Raw genomic sequence first — 27,968 nt, 5'->3', positions numbered from 1 at the left:
TGCATCTCCCTATTCTATACACTGCGGTACAACTGGACTAGTTGACATGGGGCGACACAAAGAAACACATGAAGTCCATCTATATTGATCAATTACTGTAACATTGATCCTTTTGGATGACGATAAACTATCATTGATTGGACGCTGTGTTGTGTGGAGGGGTGTTATCATTTCTCGCTCGAGCCCCGCATGATTTAAATTGATTTAATAATATTTTGATTGGCCTTCTTTTTATTTTTTGAACATCACTGTACACAAAAAATTATTTTCACCCTCATAATGTTCATTATTTCAAAACATAACACCACTCTACTGACACCATGAGAAATCATCTTTATGATTATTGAAGCATTACTTTTAAATTGACCATTTATGTCCCCAGAGTTTCCTAGAATCATCATCGGTGTACGACTTGTTCTGTTTAGACGTTGTCAAGCTCCCCTTTGACTATAGCAGCTGTGAGAGTTATCAGCAGTCAGTTTACATATCAGACAATTTAGCTATAAAATAAAGGATACTCACTACAAACATCTTTCATCCGTTCCTTAAATGAACTCTAACAAGACAATGTGGTTGTATGAAGAGTAAAAAACACTTTTAAACATGTTTTAGCCAACTTCATAACTGCAGTGCATGTAATAGCGGTGATGAGGAGAGATGCCATAAACTGTCATAAACTAAGCAAAGCATGATCAGATAAAGATTACACAGTAAAAATTACTAACCTTATATCTTTATTTTATTTTGGTTTAACTAGAGATCAAATTAATTGTTTCTTGTAGGCATCACCTTAGAAAGCAGCCTGTTTGGCTGTTAGTTCTCCTTTTTACAAACTCCCAATGCAGCCATTGATCCTGCAGCAATAGTTCGAGCATCCAGGGATCCAAAGCACCTTCCTGCAAATCCAGAGTCAGATCCTCCGCCTGCATGTGGGATGAAGTCTTTAATGACCCAGCTGGCGCTCTCTGCCATTCTTGTCTTCTTCAGGCCCCCTGCTGCAGAAGGATGTGTTTGTACTTCGACGGCTGTCTCTGCTTCTCTCATCAGTTTGTTTCTGTAGCGACTTCCTCCGTTTTTCTCAGTCATCTTCCAGCAGTTCTCTGACCTGACTGAGATCTTTGCATCTGGCATCCTCCACCGCACTGACTGCTGTCCTTCTTTCCTTTCAGAAACTCTTCTGAGGACGTTCCAGCTTTCTCAGGACCACGGTGTAGTCGGCTGCCTTTTCTCTAAAAACAATCAAACACCTGCAGCATTTTCACAGTTGGCTGTTAAGGTTGTGAATCATTTCATTTCAACAACAGCCAGGAACACTGGAGAACCAGGACCAGAGTGGGAGATGCATTTATCCATCGAGTTTTCTGGTGTCAATCAGACCTGGAGCACCAACCACAGCCTGGGATTAGTCTTCTAAATGTCTGTTCTCCTTCTGCCGTTACTGAGGAGTGAGACACACGGGACAGAAACTCTTTTATAAAACGATGTTTCCTGTTGCACTTTTGCAAACATCCAGTTTCCCCAACTAACAGAATCCTGATCTGCTGATCATCTGGTTCCTCTGGAATCGTGGATTCACCTGGTCGTTATGGTTCTTTTAATTGTGTCAATAAACTGAATTAATATCTTTTCACTGTATAGCAACTTCTAAAATTGCATTTGTCAGCTAAAATTGAAATACGTATCAAAATACGCCGCGCCTTGCTAAAGTATTCACCCCGCTTAGCATTTTAACTACTTTGTTACACTCCAACTAGGAATTTAGCTGATGCCACGACGGTTCTGTGCGGTTTTACGTCAAACAGGCTCATTGTCAGGCGGATATACGACATTTCAAAAGCTCCGCTGCAGCAGTTGGGTCAGTAGCTGGAAAAACCCGGCGCCATGAGAGGAGCGCATCGGTGGAGAAGCAACTATGACCACAGCAGCAGCAGTGGAAAACACATGCAGGGAAACAGATTGGTATGCCTTACAGACAGACAGCAGCGAGGACTGCTATATCAGAGAAACTAAACAGCTACGCAAACGCATGGAGCAGCACAGGAGGACCAACAGCTCTGGGCCAGATTCAGCAATCAACCTGCTCCTCAAGAGCAAAGGACACTCTTTTGATGACAATGATGTCCTGATGTTGGACAGAGAGAACAGATGTTAGAAAGAGGGTGAAAGAAGCCATCTTGGTCCAAAGAGCAAAGCCATCAGTGAACAGAGGAGGAGGATGGAGCTTCTAACTTCCCAGAGTTTACAGCTTGGTCCTCCATCACGTTCCAGAGAGATTACATCAGCATCTCATCATGGTTCAGGAGACCAAGTCCTCCTCTCACACCAAGCAGCAGCTTCTAACCACCAGGACAGTGATGGTGGCTCACTGGTTCTGACCTGGACTGGATCTAGGAACAGCAGCGCTCCTCCTGCAGGTTGATCAGAGCCTCCAGAACCGACAGAGACTCCTGGACAGGTGTCATATATCAATCAACGTTAAAGAGCACAGAGACCTGACATTGTGGCGAACAGTTAAAAGCTCAGAAAAATATGCTGCAGCAAGGTGATTTTTGACTTTAAAAGTAACCTGCAGGACTTTAAAGTCTATCTTAAAGTGAACTGGAAGCCAGTGGAGAGAGAATAGAATGGGGGTAATATGGGCGTGTGTGGGAGCATTTGAGAGAAATCGAGCAGCTGCATTTTGGACCAGTTAAAGATTTATGTGCTTCAGATTGGCAAAATTATCAGACAGCATAGGATTAACTTCCACTGTTATGCTGATGACCAAGACATGTCATTTAAATCCCATATTAAGCAGGTTTCCAGAGTTTCCTTTTTTCACCTCCGGAATATCGCAAAAATTAGAAACATTCTGTCCAGGAGTGATGCTGAAAAACTGGTCCATGCATTTGTTACTTCAAGGCTGGACTATTGTAATTCTTTACTATCAGGAAGTCCACAAAATGCAGTTCAAAGCCTTCAGCTGATCCAAAATGCTGCAGCAAGAGTTCTGATGAAAATCAACAAGAGGGGTCATATTTCTCCTGTTTTAGCTTCCCTTCATTGGCTTCCTGTTAAATCAAGAATATAATTTAAAATTCTCCTTCTAACGTATAAAGCCCTTAATAATCAAGCTCCATCATATATCAGAGCTCTGATTACCCCGTATGTTCCTAACAGAGCACTTCGCTCTCAGACTGCAGGTCTGCTGGTGGTTCCTAGAGTCTCTAAAAGTAGAATGGGAGGCAGATCCTTTAGCTATCAGGCTCCTCTCCTGTGGAACCAACTCCCAGTTTTGGTCCGTGAGGCAGACACCCCGTCTACTTTTAAGACTAATCTTAAAACTTTCCTTTGTGACAAAGCTTCTAGTTAGAGTGGCTCAGAGAGGAAACTTTCTGACCAACCTGGAGAACTTGATGGAATCTGACTTTGGAAAGAACATTGAGATGACTTTGATGTGAATTAGCGCTATAGAAATAAAACTGAATTGAAATGATTTAAAGGAACTCAGGCTTTCAGCACTTTTCTGGGAGTTTGTTCCTGATCAGTGGAGCATAGGAACTAAATGCTGCTTCTCCATGTCTGGTTCTGGTTCTGGTTCTGGTTCTGCAGAGCAGGCTGGAGCCAGAAGACCTGAGTGGTCTGGAGGGTTGATGCCCTGATAACAAGTCTGTGATGTATTTATTTAATTATAAATGTAGATTTTTTTCAGTGTGTTTCTGCATTTTCTGGGTTCTTCTCTAGGAACACTCATTCATTTTTCCTTGGATGTCTTTGATTTATAGTGGCTGAGTGTCAGACACTCTCCGGAAATTTACCTGTCTTGCATTGTTGTTATGAGAGTCCAGTACTGAGCTATAAACATCCCTCTGCCTTTTAGATTAAATATGTTAAAATATAGTTTCAACAGTCTTTTTTACTACAGAAGTCTACAATAGAAACACATCTTTCAGGCTTGGAACGGATCCGTTCAGTTCTCAATACACTGAACATGTGAGTTTCACAGAAACACATCAGGACCGCCACTATGTTATTCAGAAGCATCAGTGAAGAAGAAAGAGTTGGAGTTATCATCTGATTTAGCATTTTAGTTAAGGGTTAGATCAATTTTTAACAACTTTGAAATGCTGTGAGTTAGGCTGCAGGAAACATGAATAAATGGTCATGAAAATATCAGTTTGTTCACTATTTGTTTAGCAAAGGACTGTTAGGAGTTCAATAATTGCTGACTGACATATTCACACGTGTTATGAACAAGCCACTGAAATATAGTAATATTGTAATATTTAGCCATTTGGACAGAGTCTCATGGCAGCAGCTGCTCCCAAAAATGCCCAAAACGCTGAAGGTCACACAGAGATGGAAGCACGGCTGAGAAAGAGAGGAAAGAAGAAAACAGGCATACATCCCAGCCGGTATCATAATATTTACGAATATCTTGCTATCGCAGGATTTCTTAACATTGTGAAGTCATACTTTGGGTTAGCTCTTATTTAAAAATAAAAGACCAGTGAACTGGTGAAATCCAGGCTATACAATATTATTTTAACCAGTTTGGGATTCATTCAAGCCTTTTTCTGCTTGTGAGAACGCCGTCTCTGTGCAGCGCAGAGTAATCTGGTTTGTTTTATCCCTTTGCCAGATTCTATGCATGAATCAAGCCAAGATTCTTTACATGCTAAATAAAGCGCTAAAATAATGCTTTTCAAAAAATAGAATAGTGCATAATTTGTTCCCAAATCAAATCTCAAACCAATATACCGTAATCTAGATCCCATTTTAATGATGTATTTAATATTCTGTATCAAAGGCTGATTAAAAAAGTAAAATTAGTTTTAGGAACTTTTGTAAATATTTAGTAACTATTTTAATTTCCTATAAGGTTGTACAAGTTTTGTAAAACATATTTTTATTTGCCTTATCTCCAGGCCAAAGTGCCACAATTCAACAGAAAAGTTATTAAAATGACACTGCTGAGAAAGTTAAAGTAGCACTTCCAAAACACATCAGATCTGATTTGGGGGGAAAATGCTGATATGAAATCTTAGGATATTAGGATCAATCATCCTACTGAGGACTTAATCCAAAGTCACAGAAAAAGTGAAAGACTGATGCAGCAGACCGTTCAGCCTGTTAAACATTAGACGAGGCTGCAGGTTGTTGGAGCGGCTGGAAGCAGTTACTGGCAAAAAACACATAATTCACGGGTAATGTGTACATCACAGATGTGGCGTCCATAAGCACACGGTCAGTTATCTTGGCACAGCGTACATGTGGTTAAACCTTGGGGTCTAAGCCTTTTCATAGTCTGACATAACTCCCAGGAAGATGAGGAAAAAGGTGTGGTCTCCACCTGCAGCACATTCCTGTTTCTGGGCCTCATTGTGGGCTCTATAGTGGACCTGGTGTTAGTTCCAATGTTTCAAATAGAAAGGCTGTATCTGGAGCCCTGACAGTTTTGCTTCCCAGCGTATTTCCGCGTTGTTGAGTGGCAGAAATAAGTCTGGCTCACATGGGTCAGTTTACCACATTCAGAATAATGTGATCCTGACAAGTGTTGACGTGCATGTTGATTGGATTCTCAATCGGCTTAAAACAACACTCTCATTCATAATACAGTCTCATTCTGATTAAGATTAATCCAAACACAATATTCCCATCGGCCATTTATTCCGATTACCTTTGTCCATGTAAACGTGGCTAATGATCCAGAAGAGATTAATGAGAATTCCCTCAGATAGTTTTATTATCTGAATTCTTGCAGGAATGAGAACAGCATCATATTATGAAGCATTCAGCTCCCCCCCCCCCCCCCCCCCCCCCCCCTGCGGAGCGTAAGGAAACGCTGACCTTCTGCACACCAGCCTCTCCTGTGCTGAAGCATCTGCTCTCTTATCCAAGTCCATCTCCCAGCCTCAGTCTCTGATTTATGATTATACATCCTAAGCTTGTCTGTCCAGCTCCCAGCCAGTGGCATAAATCTGTAACAGATGTACACTTACACAGTTAAATAAAACTCCTTAAACCTTTGTTATGGAAATACTTGCATGTATTAGCTATGAATTACATTTTGTCATTGCAGCGTTTCTTTAATTTTTTGAGCACTTTCATTTGAAACAGAAAACATATTAAACAAAATATTCGTAACTTATTTCAGTCTTTCAAGAATCAAAACAAAACATAAATGTGTCAAAATTAATGAAAAACATTGAATTCTTTATATTTAAAAATCATATATAAATACTTCAGAATTTATTTCATTTTCCATACAAGGCCTAGCTTCTTACTGGATGACTGTTTAAAACTATCTGCTGTCAAACTTAGGACAGAGCGAGTAACTGAACACCACCAAGCATTTGTTAATGGTTATCAAACACCTAGCAGTGCATTACTTATTAAACTTCACGTGGCACTTATCAAACATCTACCAGCATTTATTAAGTATGTAGTGGTACTAAATAAATGCCAGTTGGTACTTGTGAAAATCAGGAAATGGTGGAAACCAAATAATTTATGTCCGAAACGGTTTTACATACAAGACGATACAGCTTCTCACACGTATGATGTAGTCAAGGTATTTTGTGCGAGTTCTCGTGACGACTCAAATGGCTACTGTATCTAAAAGACTTCCCACATGTTTTACATGGGTAAGGCTTCTCCCCCGTGTGGGTTCTCATGTGGACAGCCAAGGAGGACTGCCTTGTGAAACCTTTCCTACATGTCAGACAGGAGAAAGACTTCTCACCTGTGTGAGTTCTCAGGTGACGGGCCAGGTCACTGGGCTGTATAAAAGATTTATCACAGACTTCACAGGTGTATGGCTTTTCACCTGTGTGGGTTCTCATATGTCGAGCCATAGTATTGCAGTGGCGGAAAGATTTACCACACGCTTCACAAGAATATGGCTTCTCCCCTGTGTGTGTTCTCATATGCCTAGCCAAGTTACTACAGTGGCTAAAAGATTTACCACAGACCTGGCAGTGATAAGGTTTCTCCCCTGTGTGAGTTTTCATATGTTTGGCCCTGGTACTACAATCAGTAAAACATTTATCGCACAGTTCACAAGGATAGGGTTTTTCCCCCGTGTGAGTCCTTAGGTGATCAGTCAAGTATTTATATGTAGTGAAACCTTTGCCACATACTTCACATGAAGGTATATTTGTTTTAGACGCCTTTGGTTTTGAATTGCTAACAAAGTCTTTCTGGTTGCTTCCCTGCTGATGTTGGCCCTCAGCCTCAGGGCAGTTTAAAGAGAGGAGCTGGTTTGTTTCGTGTTCATTATCGTTCTTCCTCTCAAAAGGAGCGACCACAAAGCTGTCAGCCTCCTGCTTCACTACGAACTGCTCCACATCCTGGTCACTGCAGATATCCTCCTGTTGGTGTTCTGGTTTATCCTGTTTCACTTTGATAAGTACGGGTTCTGGCTCCTCTTTTGTCTCCTTCTGCTGCAGTTCTGGTCCGTTGTGGAATATTTGCTCATAAGCTGGAGTTCCCATAGAGATGTTGGTCTCCCGCTTCAGCAAAAGCTGTCCTTCATCCTGATAGATCCACTGTTCAATCTGTTCTTCTTTAATTGGCTGAGAATCTGGTTCCTCCTTTGTCTCAATCATCCGCCATGGTTCTGCTTCATCCCGTTCCTCTTTTATCTGTACAGTGTTTGGAATCTTGTTATCAACAGTGGAGTTTCTCTCTTTGGTTATGAGAAAATTGTCACCCAAAATCTCCCAAGTAGTCACAGACATGATGCTGTGGAGGGCCTGGAGGAACAGCAGATATTAATGATAATTTTGTAAAATACATCTAATCAGATCTGGAAATACTTTGAAATGTCTTTTTTTGACAGGAATCAATACAAATTGCTTCTACGAATAGTGATGTAAATTAAGACAACTATCTTTTGAAGAAAAAAAATTAGGTATCGGCGCTTCTGGGTAGGGTTGCAAAATTCTGTTACTTTTCGAATTTGGAACATTTACAAATAATTAAATTAAATTTGTGGAAATAGAATAGTAATTCAAAATGAAGCTTGTCAAGTAATAAACAGTTTAAAATATCAATAGAAAAGTATATTGTTGTGAAATTCTAACACAGTAATAAGTAAGGGGCAGACACCCCGTCTACTTTTAAGACTAATCTTAAAACTTTCCTTTGTGACAAAGCTTCTAGTCAGAGTGGCTCATGTTACCCTGAGCTACCTCTATAGTTATGCTGCTATAGGCTTAGGCTGCTGGAGGACATCAGGCTCTATTTCTGTTTGTTGTTATTTCATCTTTTAACTTTTTGTTCTCTGTCATTTTTCTCTTCATAGAAGGTACACCTGGTCTGGGGTTCTATTAGCTGTGACATCATCAGGGGAGGCAGATCATCCTCTATTACCATCTAACATAGAAAGCACTCCTGGGTCAATGTGAGCTTCTGTGCTTTCTGTGTCTCTGCTCTGTCCTCTCTAACATAGAAAGTACTCCTGGGTCAATGTGAGCTTCTGAGCTTTCTGTGTCTCTGCTCTGTCCTCTCTAACATAGAAAGTACTCCTGGGTCAATGTGAGCTTCTGAGCTTTCTGTGTCTCTGCTCTGTCCTCTCTAACATAGAAAGTACTCCTGGGTCAATGTGAGCTTCTGAGCTTTCTGTGTCTCTGCTCTGTCTTCTCTAACGTAGAAAGTACTCCTGGGTCAATGTGAGCTTCTGAGCTTTCTGTGTCTCTGCTCTGTCTTCTCTAACATAGAAAGTACTCCTGGGTCAATGTGAGCTTCTGAGCTTTCTGTGTCTCTGCTCTGTCTTCTCTAAGCCCCAGTGGGTGGAGGCAGATGAGCGTTCACACTGAGCCTGGTTCTGGTTCTGCTGGAGGTTCTCCTCCCTGTTTAATTTTTTTTACTAAAAACATTTTGTTTCTGTCTGTTTATGCTCTAGATAACTAATGAGTTTACCCGATGATAACAAATGAAAAATAAGTTTATTAATCAGTTTTATTAATCATAAGTTTAGTAGTTATTGTTCAGTTGTAATAACAACTTTAGCAAGATGCAGAGTGTAAAAAAATATCCATCCATCCATTTTCTGACCCGCTTAATCCCTCATGGGGTCGGGGGGGTTGCTGGTGCCTATCTCCAGCGTTCACTGGGCAAGAGGCGGGGTACACCTGGACAGGTAACCAGTCTGTCACAGGGCAACACAGACAGACAACCATTCACACTCACACTCACACCTAAGGACAATTTAGAGAAGTCAATCAACCTAACAGTCATGTTTTTGGTCTATGGGAGGAAGCCAGAGTACCCAGAGAGAACCTACGCATGCACAGGGAGAACATGCAGACTCCATGCAGAAAGACCCAGAGTTGGATTTGAACCCAGAACCTTCTTGCTGCAAGGCAACAGTGCTACCCACTGTATCACTGTGCAGACCTGGAAAAAATATGTTAAATATTTTTTTTAAATGTAAGGAGTTCCTGCGTATGAATCCTGTGCAAACCTAAGCAATAATGGAAGAAATGAATCAACTGTAATAACCAATTCTAAAGCTGGTAATCGTATTACTCACCTAAGATAAAAAATAAATAAAAATAATTATAAGTCGTAGTTATACATCATACAATCATGCTTCACTAATAAGCAAAGCCGGAAAAAGTAATATAAGTTGGTAAACCAGCATTATTTACTTAGTGAAGCTTTTTTTTTTAATGATAAACAACTTTAGTTCATAATTTTAATAGATTTCCAACTTAGTTTTTAAAGTAGTTATCCAGCCCATATTTGATTTTTTATTATTATTATTATCCCTTATACCGTATTTTTTTTAACTATAAGGCACACCTAAAATCCTTAATTTCCCCCAAAATGTATGGTGCGCCTTATAATGCGGTGCTACTTTATATCTGTTTACTGACTGATTTTATGTGGTTCAATGTGCTGAAAAACCTGTTAAAATGTGTTAATTCGACCGTGGTTAACAATAAAGCCTCTCCCCTGAGCTGTCTACCAGACTGCCTGACTGTAATGTCTAAACTAGAAGCGCATTCTTGTAAGGCAGCCTGGAGTACGCGCTAGCAGCAATAAACCTAGTAAGTTAATTCAATATAAAAATTACGTTTATTATGGCATTATGTCAGAAACAGGGCAGATTAGTCCAGCTACTCTGTCCTCCCCACAGAGACGGATAGAGAGCTGTGGACGTGGAGGTGTGATTTTACACACCTGGGAAGAATGTTTAGTGCGCCTTATAATCCGAAAAATACGTTAAATGTGAAGATATTTATAAACTGAGCTCAAACGCTGGGTTATGTTTAAGCTAACAACCATTTCCTGTCAGGTGTAGCCTGATTAGTAGATTCATACAAACACAGAACTTTTCTGTACATTTAAAATGTCTTTTCTGTTTGCTGCTACATTCCTGACAAATGTAAAATATTTATATTTAGAATGTTTCTCTGTTTTTACTTGAAGCCTTGCAATGAAATTTGGGTCAAATGTGCGTTGTGAATGTGCAGCTTAATGAATATAAAGTCTAAGTCTTAATGTTCTAAGTAATTAAAGTATGAGAGAAAAAAGGTGTAAAAGGACAACTTCTTGTTCGCTGCAGATGAAGTTGTAGCTGAACAGGATGAACTGACGGTGGTTAAACTGATTTTTTTCTTTGTTGCTCTCTTCTGCAGTTTAAACTACTAAAAACATTTATTCTGAAATAAACCTCCAACAGCAGCTCCTCTGTCCACTTAACAGATACCTGGAGGTTCTGAGCTGATTTGGGCTTTTCAGGTCCCTCTGTGGTGCTGCAGCGGGACGCGGGTTCGAATCCCGGTTGGGTCGGCAGAAACACCCGGTGTCAAATGTCTGGGTGGGGGTCGTACTGAGCGGCTGTGGGGACCCCTGACTGGGGAGCAGCCGTAAGGAGCCACATCCAGCAGTCTGAGCTGATGCTCGGTCTCTTCCTCCTCCTGGACGATGGTTCTGAATATTTATTCAGCAGTTAGTCGCTCTCTGGCGATGAAGCGAAGATATTGTCGCTAAATACATTTAAAAATTCAGTTCACAGCGAAAACTGTAACCGGAAAGACCATAAACACAAGCTTGGAAGCTAACGTTGCTAACGCTTTTGCTTACTTCCGCCTCATGTGTCACGCGGAGATTTACCCCAGAAACAGATTCAGCCACTTTGGTTCCGCCTCAAGCTGTGAACCTTTATTTTTCCACAGATGTTTTTTCAGGGTGTATTTGGCTGATGATGGGATCAAAATTAACTATTTAATCTAAATATAATAAAAATAGCCACGAGTAAAAGTAAACTTTGCTAATGAAAACACTTGATTAAGTGCCTCAAATGTTTCTTTAAACTGCAAAATAAATGTTAAAAGGCAATGGATTATGAACAGAAAAATAATGATAGCACGGTATATATTTTTGGTAATATGTTGATATAATATTGTTAATAGCTACTAGATTTGTTAGACCCTTTCTTATTCAATGACTGCAGCAACAAAACGGAAACAAGAAATCAAATTTTGCTCATTGTTAATCATTTGAATTAGGCAAAAATGTCATGATTGATCAGCTGTCATTAAAGAAAGAAGTAACCAGAGTTTAGAAATGGAATAACTCACAAAACTGATTATCAGTCCAGCAGAGTGAACTCCCTGGTCAGAGTAGTGTCTGGGGGAGACCCTGGATCAGGTCACTCTACATATTTATGCTCTCTGTTTTTAGTGACATTTTTGGCTTAAAGAAAGCAGTATTGATTCCATACATGAAAAATAGTTCACTGTCCTTTGTTTGATACAACCTTTTTCAAAGTTGGCAAAACAGTAAAGAAATTTATTTTTATTTAACAATAACCTCTAAGTTCCCATTAGGAATTTATTCATTTAATTTCTAAATCAGTAATGCAAGTTAAATAGTTTGAATCCCTGTCAAAACATCAAAGAGCATTATTTTGTTCCATTCGGGTTTTAGTCTAATCCCTGAACATGTCTGAAGGTATCCACAGTCTGCCGTTATTTGGTTCTGAATAAACCGACTGCAACCAAAAAGATAGACAAACCCAAACTTTTCCAGCTAAAAACGGAAGATGCATCCAAATGTATAAAAAACTGCATCCGGAGAGAAAGTGATTTCTCTCTGGAAGTGAAGTAGTTTGCATCATTTCTCTCTCCCATTGGGCTTTCTCCTCCTTATAAATTTCCATGATGCAGTGCATCACAACACTGTGTTTTTTAAACCTATTTTGTTACATTCTAACCTGTAATTTAAATGTTTTGCATTGTATTTTAGGAGCTGCACAAAATAGTTCTATAGGTGAAGCAAGTTGGAGTGGTGGCTTAGTGGTTAGAGTAGCGCGCAATTACCCGGTTCAAACCCTGCAGACTGCCAGTATGGCAGGGCCATGGGTCCCTGAGAAAGACCCTTGGCCCCAGAATGCTTCCCAGGAGCTGCCATCTGCTCCCTAACGGTGATGGCTTAAATGCAGAACACACAATTTTGTTGGAATGTACAAATGCCATGACAAATACAGATTATAAAATATATATGAAAATAAGGATCAAAAGAAGATAAAAATAACTAAAAATATGTACGTGCACACAGCCTTTGTTATGAAGCCCCTTTATCACAATAGTGCTTGTGCCATAAAAAGTCATTCAAGCTCCAAACTCAAAGAAGATCTCACCTGTTTTCAAGAAAATAAGGTAAACCCCACAGGACCTTGGTCAGCAAGGCCTCTATGACTGACAGAAGACAAAAAAATATATTCCCTCTCATGTGGAGAACCAAGTCTCCAATAACCAACCTATCCAGGTTCTTTTAACATCACATCTACAGAAATACACAACGGGTCACTAGACTGCCAACATGTGGAGGATTCCAGGTACCCCATCTCTGACTTGACCGAAGCCCCCCTCTCTAAGACTTTGTGTATTCAATCCTCCAGTGGGAAATAGTCATCAAGCCCCCCCGGCAAAAAAATAAATAAATAAAAAAACAAGAACACAGAACAGAGGAGGGGGAAAATATTATTCTTGTCATAAATTACTTGAAACTGTTTGTAGAGTACTTTAGAAAATCTCAGTCACAACTTGTTTTTACATACAGGACAACAAACATCAGTAATAAATACAAATAAATAAAGTAAATAAGGAACGTCCAAACAGACAATCAGGAGACAAAACATCTGAGTTTTCTTTCATTCTCTGTGCAAAACCTCCACAGACTGGAGCTTAACATCCGTCTCCAGCGGTCCAACCAGGGCAGGTCTTCGGTCCGTCACAGAGAGCCACACCACAGGCAGTCATGCACACAGTCACACACATCTAAGGGAAACCGATCAATTAACCCAACAGTCATGTTTTTGGTCTGTCACATAGACACATTAAAGAGAAAATACAGACTTCACGGAGCGAGACCCCAGGCCGGGCTTCAAACCCACAACCTTCTTCCAGCAAGGCAGCATTGCTGCAGCAGTGCATTACCATACAGCCTTTCTATCGATCGGTGATATAGGACTGTAGAAAATGTACTTTTTTGCTATAATTTGAGAGAATAACACCAAATGTGAAGATATATTTACACACCTGCACTGTAGGGATTTTAACCGACGCTTTTATCACAACTTGTTAGATTACTGCAACACTCTTTACTCCGAGTTCAACAGAACTTTAGCGGCTCAACAACAGCTGCTCCAAAATGCTGCTGCTTGGCGTTTAACTGGTACCAGAAAATGTGAGCACGTTTCTCCAGTTTTAACAGCAAATTATTTGCTACCAGTTCACTTTCAGATTGATTTTAAAGTTGTTTTTTTTTTACACAAGTCTTCACGGCTTTGGTTCCCAGTTAGACCTGCTCGCGTCAGCAGATCTGTTTTATCTGCCGTTCCAAAAACAAAGACGTGGAGAGAGGCAGGAGTGATTTATCGTCATGGCACCAAAACGCTGGCAACTTCCTTTACTCACTGTTTTTATATCTTCTCTTAAAAGATGTTTAGTTTTATGAGTTGTTGCCTTTTGAGGTTATTATTGTATCTTTTTGTGTACCTGCATTTTATTTCACATTGTATTTTTTGATTTTACAGTTTTTAATTCTGTTTTGAATTACTAGTTTTTAGAGCGTGTAAAGCACTTTGGCCAGCTGAGTTTTATATAAAGCGTTATATAAATAAAGTCATGAGAGAGCAGATCATTGGGTTTTTACTGTGTGAAGCAATTTTGTATTAATGTGGCAGTCTTTGTATTCTGGGTACTGTTTTATCAAGATGGATAGTTTTTCCTCCGTCTCTCTTTTCTCTTTCCTTTCTCCACACACACACCTCCCTTCCTTTTTAATACCCTTTGTTTCCAACTGTTGTGACGCCGCCTGTCAATCAATCCCGGAGGCTCTTCACCAACTAACCAATCAGCAATCGCTGTTTATCCCAAAGCGAACGGCCCTTACCTCCAGCAGTTCTTCAGCAGTTGCTGAGTGTCCATTACAATCACATTGCAGTCTGAGGGATTTTGTTAGAAGAAGATTGGTAAAAATGGTTATATGTTGTCAGTGGGGAAAGTACAATTAGGACACACGAAGGTATAGAGGATGGAAATGGTTTCTAGAAAAATTCACAAGATGGATGAAGGCACACTGCTAACCAATGATCAGCTGAACACCACAGTGAATTACAGGGAACTGCTGCATGTTTGTCTGCATGAAGGTTACTTTATTTTTGTTCATAATTATATTGTTTTTAATGGTTAAATTAAAAGGGTAAAAGCTGCTACATGCCCCACGTGGAATGACGTCATTTTGTTCCGTCAGCCCAGAACTTGTTTTCTCACTGGGTGTCTGACTGCTGTACTGTGACTGGACACGATTTAGATGGTCCTGTCTAGGTTGGAAAAGCAGAAATGTCTCACGTATCTGTAAAACTTAACGCTGCAGTCGTTCGACTCTGATGGTTAAAGTCGTTGAACATGCCACTTCTGCTCACCTGCAGTGTTTCCTCTGTAAATTATTCTAGCGGGACAGTCCCACCGCCGTAGCACCTCACACACCCGGTGTTCACAGTTCTTCCAAATAGCACAACGTGAGCTGTTATCTCTGTCTGCTCCTCTACTTTCAGATTTCCACCATGCCCTGTGTTCGTCTCCCTCTCCTCAACTGATCTTCAATGATGTGCGTCTCATGGAGTTTGACTTCTGCAGCTGAGCCTCTCGTTGAGAATTACGGAACATTTCTCAAACAATGTCACATTTGCCTGGAGACAGCCCGGGTTTCCCGGACGGTTAGACGAGAAGAGTGCAAACTAGAAAGGCAACAGCCGCAGTATTAATTATTTTGGAAGATGACCCACAGGAGCTTGATTTTAACCTGCTTCAATGGAGAAACCCAGCGTAGAACAGCTGAAACGTTGGTTTAAATGTGGAAGGCTCACAATGAGCAGAAAGAAAGCTGCATTAGTAGAGAGGTAGGAGAGGCTGTCCTCTCCACTTGCACAACAGATCAAACGTGAGGAAGGAACCAACCGAATCCATGTAGAATTACAGCTGATACTAATAAAAATATATGTTATTACAGGCCTATAATTTATTATAGGGGTTATTGCAAAAATAGGCTTAAAAACAGCTTCTTTTCTAAAGTTGCAAAGACAATCATACTGCTGTAATCCGACACTCAGATCCCATCTCCCCTCCACACACACCCACACATGATGACTGCGAGAGAAACAATCGACTTGATCCATGAAAGCAAGCTGAAGCCCAACAAGCAAACCACCGCACTACAGATGCTGCTTCTAATCATCACAGGCACGTATTTAGCTGGTATTTATGCACACCGGGAGTTTTCCTGCTGGTAAAACGGTTGTCGAGGACAGTGGCGGTTCTTCATTAAACTAGTCCCCAGACGAGATCCCCTCACAGCAAACAGCTGCAAGGGGCGCCAGTTCCTCACACAGTGATATGATAATGGAAAACCCCAAAACACACCAAACACAGAACTAGCCTCAAGCATCACCCTTAACCATTAAGCATAAAATGTTTATGAACCAAATCTGAGCTGTCTTTGTACAGATGAACTTGTGGGAGAATTACTTAACTATTAACCTTATAAAAAGAAAGAAAGACTCAGAGAAAATGGCGTTCCTTTGTCTTAACAACGAGAATTCGTCTTTATTATGCCTAGAAACGTACAAAACGGGTTTCCGGAGCGAATTCTGACATTCAAATACAATGGTCGTCACTTTAAAGGAACATAATGTGTGTGCGTTAAACACAAGTGTCTGTGTGTCTCCATTGGTGTGTGTGCGTTACACGCTATTGACGTCAATTGGCAACAGGGCTTAAGCTCTGGGAAGTGTTTATCACTAAAAGTACAACAACAGAGCGATTAATTCCGCTACTTGACATATTTTGGAACCGTCCAGTTAAACAGATGTTTCCTCTTACTTCCATCGGCGAGAGCCAGGGAAAAAAGGTCAAAATGACCCGAACTCCCATAAATCCTCCCTTGGCACGTTACAGCGTGACATATCTAGAAGACCTCTTCATTGAAAATCTGACTCCACACTGATCAAGTCTAGCTGTGATAATAACAAACATGTAAAAAAGATCTAATTTCTTACACAACCAATGGATAACATACTAATGTAATCATGGTGTCTACACAAGTGCTGATATAAAATGTCATGTAATAAGTGCAGATTACAATCAATAACATATTTCCAATAATAGAGAGACAGAGAGAGTCAGAGAGAGTCAGAGAGAGACAGAGAGAGACAGAGAGAGTCAGAGAGAGACAGAGAGAGACAGAGAGAGTCAGAGAGAGACAGAGAGAGTCAGAGAGAGACAGAGAGAGTCAGAGAGAGAGTGCACGTATGCAAAACAGTCATTGCTTTCGCAGTAACCTACATCCAATCAATATGAAAGTGAAAAAACCCCGATAATTGTCACTTATTTATGTGTCATTCTCGGGGAAAAAGTCTTTCATGGACCTCTTATACCTCTGAGCATCCGCCGTTATCATCGGTCACCTGACCGACGGCATCAATTGGAAGTCAGCCATGCTACTCGCAATGACATCCAGCACTTGTCATATAAAAAGAGTACATAAGCATGATATAATAACAAAACATCATAATACAAACAACAAACAACATATGTAAATTATCTTGCTAATAATGTTGATACGCAGGATTAAAAACGAAATGGATGTTAGAATCTAATGTTATGATAGTATAAACTAAACTAACCGGCCGCCTGTGCTACCTTATCTATCAAAGCTTCATTATATTGTATTTTCCATCCATTCCATCCATTTTCCAAACCGCTTTATCCCTCATGGGGTCACGGGGGTTGCTGGTGCCTATCTCCAGCGTTCACTGGGCGAGAGGCGGGGTACACCCTGGACAGGTCGCCAGTCTGTCGCAGGGCAACACAGAGAGACAAACAGGACAAACAACCATTCACGCACACACTTACACCTAAGGACAATTTGGAGAAGCCAATTAACCTAACAGTCATGTTTTTGGTCTGTGGGAGGAAGCCGGAGTACCCGGAGAGAACCCACGCATGCACAGGGAGAACATGCAAACTCCATGCAGAAAGGCCCAGGGGTGTACTCGAACCCAGGACCTTCTTGCTGCAAGGCAACAGCGCTACCCACTGCGCCACTGTGCAGCCCTATATTGTATTTTGTTTATTTATTTATTGAGTAACTTAAACAAGGTTAATAGGGTTAGTCATCTTCAGTTTGTGTGCTTGGCTTGGATGAGTTCCTGGACACGTAGCAAAACAAAAAAAGTTCATCCCGATCACGGGGCTCCTTTCCATGTGGCATGAGTCTGTAGCACACGCATGAGTCCATGGACGTGTCCAGGCGGCCGGGGATCAGCCCTTCGGATGGCTGCTGCCTGATGTCATCCATCTATACATTGTCCCCACAATCCACCTTTTCAAAACAGGCACAACACAACACACAATTAGAAAGAATACAATCAGCGTTATCACCAAAATTATTCCTGTTTTTGCAGCCATTGCTCCCCATTCTCCTAAAATTTCTTCCAGACTTTTCCACGACCAGTTGTTTCTTCCAGCATTCTCTTTTACTTCTTCTCTAAGTTTCATAAGTTTAGCCATTACTACCCTAAACGAACCTTTAGGAGCTGTGTTCATGGGAATATATGTACAGCACTCATTGCCAAACATATGACATACACCTCCCTTGCTGGCTAGAAGCCAATCTAAAGCTTGCCTGTTTTGTATTGCCATTCTACTTGTTTCATGTAATTGGTCTCCTAGTGCCATAAATCCTTCCACCGTGAAATTTATCATCCTCTGCTGATTATAATAAATGTAATTTATCCATTCAACATTTTTATTAATAGTAATCTGAGGCAAAATAGACTCAAAACCTGCTTTAACTTCATGTTGTGCTTTAAATTCATCTGGAATTCCTCTTGGTTGACCAATAAGATTTAAATAAACTTTTTCATTTAATCCGTAATCTCCTAGACTCCTACGAGACCTAGTTTTACCTGTTTCAATTTGAGCTAATTCTTTTACCCCTTCATACACTAAGGTTATCGGTACTTTCATTCGTACTAATGCACAAAGTCCTACCCACTTAAGTGGTAAAGTGTTCATTAGCATGTCATCGCCACACATCCAGTAACTGTCTGCCACTGGATACGTTTGATCTGCTAAAAAGAAAAGTTTGGGAAAAGTCATAGTTATATTTTTACAGTCCTCTTCTACAAATTCTGGGTTTTCAAACCAAACGGGCTTTGTAGCAAACACTGGTGTTACATTTGCATGCTTAAACCAAGATAACACCCAAGTTACATTACATTTTACAGTGGTGTTTCCTACATTAATTCCTTCATTGTCCTCAAAACCTCCACTAACGAAGCATTCGTAGTCTGCATCATAATCTATGTCATAATCAGTAGGTGGAACATTATCTGTAGTACTAATGTTAAATTCTGCACACAATGATTCTAGTTTATACCCTTTCCATTTTTCTAAATATTGATGAGAGTTTCTTGAACCATATAAGAGTCTGCAACTCAAACCACACATAGGTAATTTAAAAAATGACACTGCGTCTTCTCTTGAAGTGAACTCACCATTGCTACATTTTTTACGCTGCACAACTGCACATTCTTTTGACGTGTATTTTTCTGGAATAACCATAGGTACTGCTCCCGGAGCAACAGTACAGACTAAGCAATCATTTTTAGTTAACTCCCTGACAGTATACCATGATGTTGTATACCATGTATTATGTAAGGCTCTTTGCCATAAAGGATCTCCCCTTGGTCTGATTCCGTGCCATTTAATATCCTGTAGTTTATTTATTGCTCTTGGTATAGCTACTTTTGGATTGCGTTTTTCATAAAATTGATCTAAACCTTCAGAGAAATCCTCACATCCTTCTTTTTCAGAGCATCCATACTGTTTTGGATCCGGTTCTGTGGATTCTAATATTAGGTTGTTGTCCTGGTTTGTCGTTACCTCAACTGGAGAAGGTACTGTTGTAATTAATCTTGTTAATGAAGGTTTAGTACTTTTTAAAACTTCCTTTGTGGATTTAACTGTACTTGAAACTACTGCTGTTTTGGGTTCTACTGCAGTTGAAACTACTGTCTGTGGATTTGCTTTAGTCGTGGCGGTTGTTGGAGGTTCGGTTATGGTATTTTCAGGTCGAGGCACCGTAGGTTTTGCATTTTCTAAATTGTTATCAACCTCTGTAGGTAGCACTTCCTTTTTATTTGTATATACCTTTGTAGTTTTATCGTTATTGTTTGAACTTTGTATTGTGCTAGTTAAGATTGTAGATGCTGATGTAACTGTTAATGTCTTAACTGTTAAGGTTGTCGGTTTATTTGGTCCTGATTTGGTGACTGAAGTAGGTAAAGTCACATGTGCACTTGGGACAGTAATTTTCTTCACTTCTACAGTAGTTGTAGAAGCCATAGTTGTTGGGGGGAAACAAATGATTTCTTTTGGTAAAGCCTCTTTTTTCGGTAAGTTCCATAATATAGATGAATCAACTTTTCCACTTGAAGTGATATCTTCAAATTTCAACTCGTATGTTTTGTCAATACGGAAGGCTATAACATCTGCTTCAATAATCCATCCACAATTTGTAATCTTAACAGTCATTTTACAATTAATGTTTTCTTGATTTATACTAGATAATTGATGGCTCACATTAGCATGCGAATTACACATCCTTCGTCTGTCACCCTTTTGCAACAATCTAGAGATAATCACGTTTCTTTCAACCAAATCATATTTATCACTGTCTGGTTCAACATGAATCCTAATTTGATCATTAACAATTTGAACTGTAGCAATCATCTCCTTGTCTCCTATTCGCTCTAAATCACCATTTCGTGTACCTCCTTTACCATTACCTGGATTCTTTACTGTTAAGTCATATTTGTAATTGTCCTCAGGATCCCAATGGGACTCTATTCTTACTTCTACGCCAAAACCATCGTCCTTAATGTATAAAAGGATTGAACACTGGTCTGCCCCATACACTTTATATTCCTGTTTAACACTTTTTCCGCATAATTTCCTGGTATTGTAATAGACATTTACCTCAAATTCTGTATCTAATTCTGTATGAAATTCTGTATCGGTTACCGTTGCTTTCCATTTGAATTCAGCATGGGTCTTTCTTTTCTTACGCATTCTTTTTGTTTTTACTCTTAATTGTTCTCTAAGACCTAGATGAGTCGTTAACTTTAGTTCAGCTGGCAAAAACACTGGTGTGTACTTGTTCAAACCCATTAACGTTGTGTTGTACTTATCTTGTTCTACAAAGGTGGATTTCCCTTTATAGACCGAAGTCCCACAGTTCATGGTTGGACGTCGACTGTCTCGACCCACATTACTCGTTGCTTTCTCTCGTGGTTGAGCTGACGTTAGCTGATGCTGTGGCTCTGGCTGCAGGCTGTGAGAGTTCATCTCCGGCCTCGCTGTCGTTAGGTTCACCACTTCTGCCAACATCCACAGGTGAAATGTCATTAATACTAGTCTCATTGCTGCAAATCGTCTGTTCACACTTTTTCCCAATGTCTGGCTTCACAGTGTCTATCTTTGCACTGTCTGGCTTCACAGTGTCTCTGGCGTGTACTTTAGTACAATGAGTCAAATGATACCACGTATCACTCCCCTGAACTTGGACGGCGGTTGGGGTCGCTCGTTTGACCTCAAAGGGTCCATCCCATCTCGAGCAGTTCCATTTTCGTCTGAACACCTTCACGTACACCAGGTCTCCTGGTTCGACTGGTCTCTTCACCACCGTCTCTGGACAGGAACTTCTGGCTTTTTCCTGCAGATAGATAGCTCTATGGATAGCAGTTAGTTGATCCATATATGCTTTCAACTCTGTTTGTAGCTGCTCAAGTGCCGGGCCTTTGAATGGAAGCCTCCATTCGGGCACTGGCATTGTTCTGCCTGTTAGCATTTCATGCGGGGTTAAATGTGTGCTGCGGTGCAACTGCATGCGATAGCTCATTAGCGCAAGCGGCAAAGCATCAATCCAGTTCAGTTTAGTAGAAGCACAGATTTTATTCAGCTTAGCTTTCAAAGTCCCATTGATTCTCTCAACAATACCCTGACTCTGGGGGTGATAAACTGCTCCAAGGCGTTGTTTAATTCCTAGCTTTAACAAAACACCTTTCAACACCTTTTGGATAAATGCTGAACCGTTATCTGAGCTGATTTCTGATGGAATGCCAAATCTCGGAATCACCTCTCTTGTCAGAAACTTAATCACTGTATCAGCTCCCAATGTCTTTGATGGGACTGCTTCAACCCATCGGCTGAATCGATCGATCACAACCAGCATGTACCTTTTCCCTTGTACTGGCTTTATCATGTCAACATAATCTATCACAAGATGTTTAAAGGGTCCCTCAGGGACCGGAATGTGACCAATCGGTGATTTTATGCCTTTACGAACATTGTTTTCTGCACATATTTCACATTGACTCAAGATTTCATCCACCATTGCTTGCATGTAAGGTGACCAATAACCTTGCCTTTTCAACTTCTCCATCACTTTACCTCTACTACAGTGATCCAAACCATGAGCATCTGAGATCAACATTGTCAGCAATGCTACTGGTGCAACTAAATGTCCACTTTGTGATCTCCATAACCCACTTTCACTCATCGTTGCACCTCTCTGCGCCCAGAGAGCGTGCTCACTCGCACCTGCCTCCTGCTGCATCAGAATGATGTCTTCTGGTGTCACCATTGGTTCCAAGGTGACCACTGGTGCCAAGATAGCCATCTGGCACTTAGACGCTAGTTTTGCTGCCTCATCTGCGGCGTTGTTCCCTTTAATGACTAAATCATTACCTTTACGATGGGCGTTGCATTTAATTATTGCCAATTTTGATGGCAGCATCATCGATGCAATCAGCTCTTTTAGCTGTTCTTGATGTAATACTGGACTGCCGTCTGCTCGTTTGAAACCTCTTTGTTTCCAAACAGCAGCAAACAGATAACACACCCCATGGGCATAAGCCGAGTCTGTGAATATGTTTGCTACTTTTCCTTTTGCTAGTTTGCACGCTTCTGTCAGTGCTTTTAGTTCTGCTTTTTGAGCTGAGCATGGTTGCTCGCATTTTTCTGCTTTGACTGTTACAAAGTTGTCTCCTACTTGTTTAACCACAGCATAACCTGCATGGTTTCCAAGATGATCTCTGAAACATGACCCGTCGACAAAGTAAGTGACTTCCGCGTTCACTATCGGAGTTGACTCTAAATCGGGTCTTAGTCTCGTGTATTTCATTGTTTCTGCAAGACACTCATGTGGTTCTCCTTCACAGTCTAGAGGTACCATGTCAGCAGGGTTGTTTGTTGTGCACTTTTGCACAGTGACGTCTGGATATGTTAAAAGTGGCATGTACTGTAAACATCTCGCCTGAGTCATCACAAACTTTCCTTGATTTATCAGTTCTGTGATTTTGTGGTGGGTCCGTATTATTATCGGATAACCCATTGTTATGGTTGATGCTTTTTCATAAGCGTAGTAGACTGCTGCTAGACTTTGATAACATGGTGGCCAGCCTTGGGCCACATTGTCTAGTTTAGTGCTGTAATAAGCAATGGCTTGCTTCCGTCGTCCTACACAGGTTTCTTGCATTAGTACAGCTGACACGTACATGTTTTTTCTGTTGGCCACATACAGGTAAAATACTTTATCGTAGTCTGGCAATGCCAAAGTTGGTGCCATTTGCATTTCCTGTTTTAGTGTTTCAAAGGCTACTTTAGCTTCAGTTGTCCATTTTAACACTGCTTTCAACGACTGGTTTCCTGTCTCTTTTATGAGTTCCCTAAGCGGTGCTGTTTTTTCCGCATAGTTCTCAATCCAGTCTGCATTGAATCCTGTCATTCCTAAAAATGTCATCATTTCGCCGACTGTCCGCGGACTTGGAGCTTTGCTGACACCTTCCAGTTGAGAAGGTGAAATGCCAACTGTTCCTTGTGATATTTGTCTTCCTAAATAATCTACTTGTGGTTGACAATATTGTAGTTTTTGTTTGGAGACCTTGTGTCCTCCCTCTGCTAATCTTTGTAGAACTTTGATTGAGTCCTGATGACAGTCATTTAGTGTGTTTCCGCAGATTAACAAATCGTCCACATACTGTAACACAGTTCCAGTTAAATTGAGTCCTTCCAAATCATTTTTTAGCACTTGATTAAATATGTGCGGACTGAGTTTAAACCCTTGAGGCAATCGGGTATAACTGAGTTTTTTACCTCTGTAGGTAAATGCGAATAAATGTTGTGACTCTTCTGATAGCGGAATGCTGAAAAACGCTGAACAGAGATCAATAACGGTGAAGAAACGAGCTCCAGTTGGTATTGAATTTAAGAGAGTGTTTGGAACACAATCCCCGCTGTGATTAATGAAATCACTCTGACTGCAAGGCGTTCATAATGAAAAAAATCCCTGGCCGGCAATATTGTCGGAAGGAAAGTGTGTCCAACTCCCGGAGCAAAGAGGCATTGTCACTTTGGGACAAGTTGTGATTACTTATTGTTAAGTAACTGAGGAGCCTCCAAGATTAACCAACAGGTGGCGTCACCTCAATTGTCCATAGTTGCTTCCTCCATCCTAAAAGTGATTCCTTCCACATATTGAGTCCAAATCAATCAGACAATGAATGATTCAGGACATAATTCACATTCCCACCCCTGTGAGATTTGATATGACGAACTAAATCATTACTCCGTCTGAAAGATTTACCACACAGTTTACAAGGATATGGTTTTTCACCACTGTGAGTTCTCATATGATAACTCAAAGCTGTTTTCTGTGCAAAACTTTTAGCACAATTAGGACATTGGAAAGGTTTCTCACCTGTGTGAGTTTTCATGTGACGAGCCACATCATTACACCGTTTGAATGATTTACCACACTGTTCACAAGAATATGGTTTCACACTTGTGTGAGTTCTCATATGTCTTCCCAAACTACTATGTTCACTGAAAGATTTATCACATATTTTACAAGAACATGGCTTCTCACCTGTGTGTGTTTTCAAGTGAACAGTTAAATGACTACCAAGTCGGAAAGACATTCCACAGACTTTACAAATGTAAGGCTTCTCATCTGTGTGAATTTTCCTATGTCTAATCATACTACCTCGTTCACTGAAAGTTTTACCACACATTTTACAAGAACACGTCTTGGCACCTGTGTGTGTTCTTATATGGCGGATCAGATCACTATTCTGCATGAAAGACTTATCACAAGATTCACAGCTATATGGTTTCAGGCCTGAGTGAGTTTTGAGGTGACGGGTTAACTCACTACTCCGTCTAAATGATTTCTCACATGATCCACAAGGATAGGACTTCTTCTCACCTGAGTGAGTTTTTAGGTGATCAGTCAACTTAGATTGCTTGTTGAAACAGATTCCACAGGTCTGACAGGAGAAAGGTTTCTCAGCTGTGTGCGCTCTCTTGTGACGAGCAAACTCACTACTGTGTCTGAAATATTTTTCACACACTTCACAATGGTACGGTTTCTCACGTGTGTGAGTTCTAAGGTGACACGCCAAGTCACTATTCTGTCTGAAGGATTTATTACACGTTTCACATGAATAAGGCTTCTCGCCTGAGTGCGTTCTCATGTGATAACTCAGGGGGGTTTTCTGGGTAAAACCTTTCCCACAAACCAGACACTGGAAAGGCTTCTCGCCTGTATGAGTTCTACCATGAGCAGTTAGGGTAGATTGGCTGGTGAAATATTTTCCACAAGTCCGACATGAAAATGGCTTCTCCCCTGTGTGAGTTCTCTTGTGAGCAGTCAAGTACCTGCGCTGACCAAAACATTTTCCACATAATTCACAATAGAACAAATCGGTTTTACACTGTTTCACTTTTGGATTGTCCACATTGTCCTGGTGTCTCTTCTCTGGCTCCAGATCTTTATCGCTACTTGATCCAAAGATTTTCTGGCAGCTTCCTTGTTGATGTTGGGTAACATCTTCAGGGAGGGTTGCAGGGAGAAGCTGGTTTTTGTTTGTTTCTGGTCTGTTGTTGTCTTCTTGCTCATAAGTAGGAATCACCATAAGGCCGTCAGTCTCCTGCTTCAAGACAAGCTGATCTTCATCCTGATCACCACAATCCTGTTCCTCTTTAATCCACGGTGGTTCTGGTTCCTGCTGTTCCTCTTTAATCCGTATCTGTTCTGGTTCCTCTTTGACCTCTACAGGTTCCTGCTCCTCCTTTATCTCTATGATCTGCTGCCGTTCTGATTCATTGTGGAATATTTCCTCATAAGCAGGAGTCTCCATAGAAGTGTTGGTCTCCTGCTTTACTAAAAGCTGCCCTTCATCCTGAAAGTCAACCTGTTCTTCTTTAATTGGTCGCGGTTCTGGTTCCTGTTTTGTCTCGAGCATGTGCGGTGGTTCTTCTTCCAGCAGTTCCTCTTTCATCTCTATAGCTTTTGGAATGCTGTGCTCAATAATGACGCTCCCTTCAGGTATGAGAACGTAATCTACAACAACCTGTTAAGCAACAGGAAAGACGTTCTGGAAGGCCTGAGGGAATAAAGAATATAAAAACAACATTAATGCAAAAATCTGCTTGGTAGCAGGGTTGTTTCATGGAGTAATTTGTTGTCATAAATTGACTCAGGGTAAGGGCTTCTGAGCTTTCTGAAACTGAAAAGCCAGGATATGCAGGAATTTACCCCAGAAATTAACCTGAATATCCACTATGCCAGCTTTCTGAACCAGGGCCCTGCTAATGCCACTGAGAAACTGGGGACTTGTTTTGAACTTACTGACGGATCCATTTCTCAGCGACTACCTAGTATTAGAATAAGGAACAGCAGAACCTATCCAAACAACAATCCGTGGGCTGATAAAGAATTAAAACTTTTATGGGAGCGATGTACAGAAGGAGTGGAAAGCAACGATAAGTTAAGATAAGGTTGAGCAGGAACTTAGTTTGGGAAAGGCAGAAAAAAATAAATGTTTGGAAGCATCTGAACACAAAGAAAACTAAATGTTTCTCCTGAGTATGTCGAACCCATTAGCGTTGAATTAAATGCCTATTATTCTAGGTTTGACTACATGATTTCATTGATAGGATGGAATTTATTTGTGCAGCTTTGAAATCTGATCCTGTGACATTTATGGACAAGGAGGTATTTTCATTTTTAAGAAAATTAATCTCAATAAACCTGGAGGTCCAAATAAAATTAAAGGCAAGGTTCTGAAAGAATTTGTCAACCAAATTGTGTCCCAAATTTAGACCATTGTTTAAGAGCTTTATTAATGTCGGCTTTGTCCCACAGACTTGGAAAATGTCAATTATTGATCCTGTGCAAAAGTTCTAAAAGACTTTAAACCTGTCCTTAGATCTATAGTAAGGACATTTATGTAGCGTCATGTCCTCAGTGGTCAAGCACAGGGATCCCATGTGGCCTAGTCCGCATGTAGCCGGATATGTGGGAAAAATAAGAACTTTTATGGGTTTTGCCATTTTATCCAGACTAAAACCTTTCACATCTCTAAAAACAATTATTTCTGAAAACTCTTGCCGGGGTTAAGATTTGTAAAAACATAGTTTATTAGCCTGGCCGTAGAGGAAACATGGAGGAAACGGAGGAAACATGGTTTATATATTTATATTGGTTAACTGAGTGGTTTTTTAATTTGGATGTTTTGTACGGATGATTCTCTCAGATGTAAAATGTCCACCTGAATGATAATGATGATGATGATGATGATGATGATGATGATGATGGACAATAAATGTACCTTAACATACCTGGAGGTTCTGACCCGGTTCGGGTTCTCCAGCTGCTATCCAGCAGTCTGAGCTGATGCTCGGTCTCTTCCTCCTCCTGGACGATGGTTCTGAATATTTCATTCAGCAGTTAGTCGCACTCTGGAGATGAAGCGAAGATATTGTTGCTGCAGACGCTGAAATATTCAGTTTACAGCAAAAACAGACTTCTGACCGACGATAAACAAGCAAACCTGGAAGCTAACGCTGCTAGCACCTCGTTGTTTACTTCCGCCGGAAGTGTCCCACGGAGATTTACAGTAGAAACAGTTACGGCCTTTAAAGTTCCGCCTCCAGCTACAAAAAGTTTTGTTTCCTCTTCCACACATGATGTTAATGTCTGAATGAGGTATAATCTAAAATAAAATAAAACATGGTTATAAATATATATTTATGAGAAATGTGAAACTTTACTCTCTTATGTTTAGCTATGTAACAATGATCGACTTTTATCAGGCTCAAAATAGATTTTCATCAGTACATTATGGCTCGACGTAAGCAAGAAAGGATTAAATATGTTCTGGTTTGAACTTATCCCGAAACACATTTGCATGTAATAACGAATAAACGCTCATCCGACTTATGACTCTTGTGACGACTTATTGGACGACTTTTGGAAAACAATATTTATTTTAAAATGTATTTTTTTTCTTAAGGACTCCAAACAATAAACAAGTTGTACCATTAAGAATCAGCTTTTAGTCA

General features: G+C 40.5%; 2 protein-coding genes across 3 annotated transcripts; both read right to left on the bottom strand.

The window, feature by feature from the left end:
• Nucleotides 1–5,813: 5,813 nt before the first annotated feature.
• Nucleotides 5,814–27,523, bottom strand: LOC105921114 (zinc finger protein 37). 2 transcript variants are annotated; one of them, XM_036131954.1, is made up of 3 exons: nt 27,246–27,523; nt 10,700–10,953; nt 5,814–7,736 (listed from the first exon to the last, which is right to left on the bottom strand). In XM_036131954.1, the coding sequence occupies exon 3, from the start codon at nt 7,719–7,721 to the stop codon at nt 6,549–6,551; it is 1,173 nt and encodes a 390-aa protein (XP_035987847.1). In that variant the 5' UTR covers nt 7,722–7,736; nt 10,700–10,953; nt 27,246–27,523; the 3' UTR covers nt 5,814–6,548. The 2 variants fall into 2 exon arrangements, with proteins under 2 accessions (XP_035987847.1, XP_035987846.1); XM_036131953.1 differs by lacking the exon at nt 27,246–27,523 and having other exon boundaries at nt 10,700–11,118.
• LOC110367394 (zinc finger protein 883) lies at nt 23,850–27,357 on the bottom strand. Its single transcript, XM_036131884.1, has 2 exons — nt 27,236–27,357; nt 23,850–26,008 (listed from the first exon to the last, which is right to left on the bottom strand). The coding sequence occupies exon 2, from the start codon at nt 25,901–25,903 to the stop codon at nt 24,110–24,112; it is 1,794 nt and encodes a 597-aa protein (XP_035987777.1). The 5' UTR covers nt 25,904–26,008; nt 27,236–27,357; the 3' UTR covers nt 23,850–24,109.
• Nucleotides 27,524–27,968: the final 445 nt, after the last annotated feature.

This window comes from Fundulus heteroclitus, unplaced genomic scaffold (assembly GCF_011125445.2).
Source record: "Fundulus heteroclitus isolate FHET01 unplaced genomic scaffold, MU-UCD_Fhet_4.1 scaffold_46, whole genome shotgun sequence".
Lineage (NCBI taxonomy): Eukaryota > Metazoa > Chordata > Actinopteri > Cyprinodontiformes > Fundulidae > Fundulus > Fundulus heteroclitus.
Note: the sequence above shows the minus strand (reverse complement) of the source record. Positions and strands in the feature narration are given on the sequence as shown.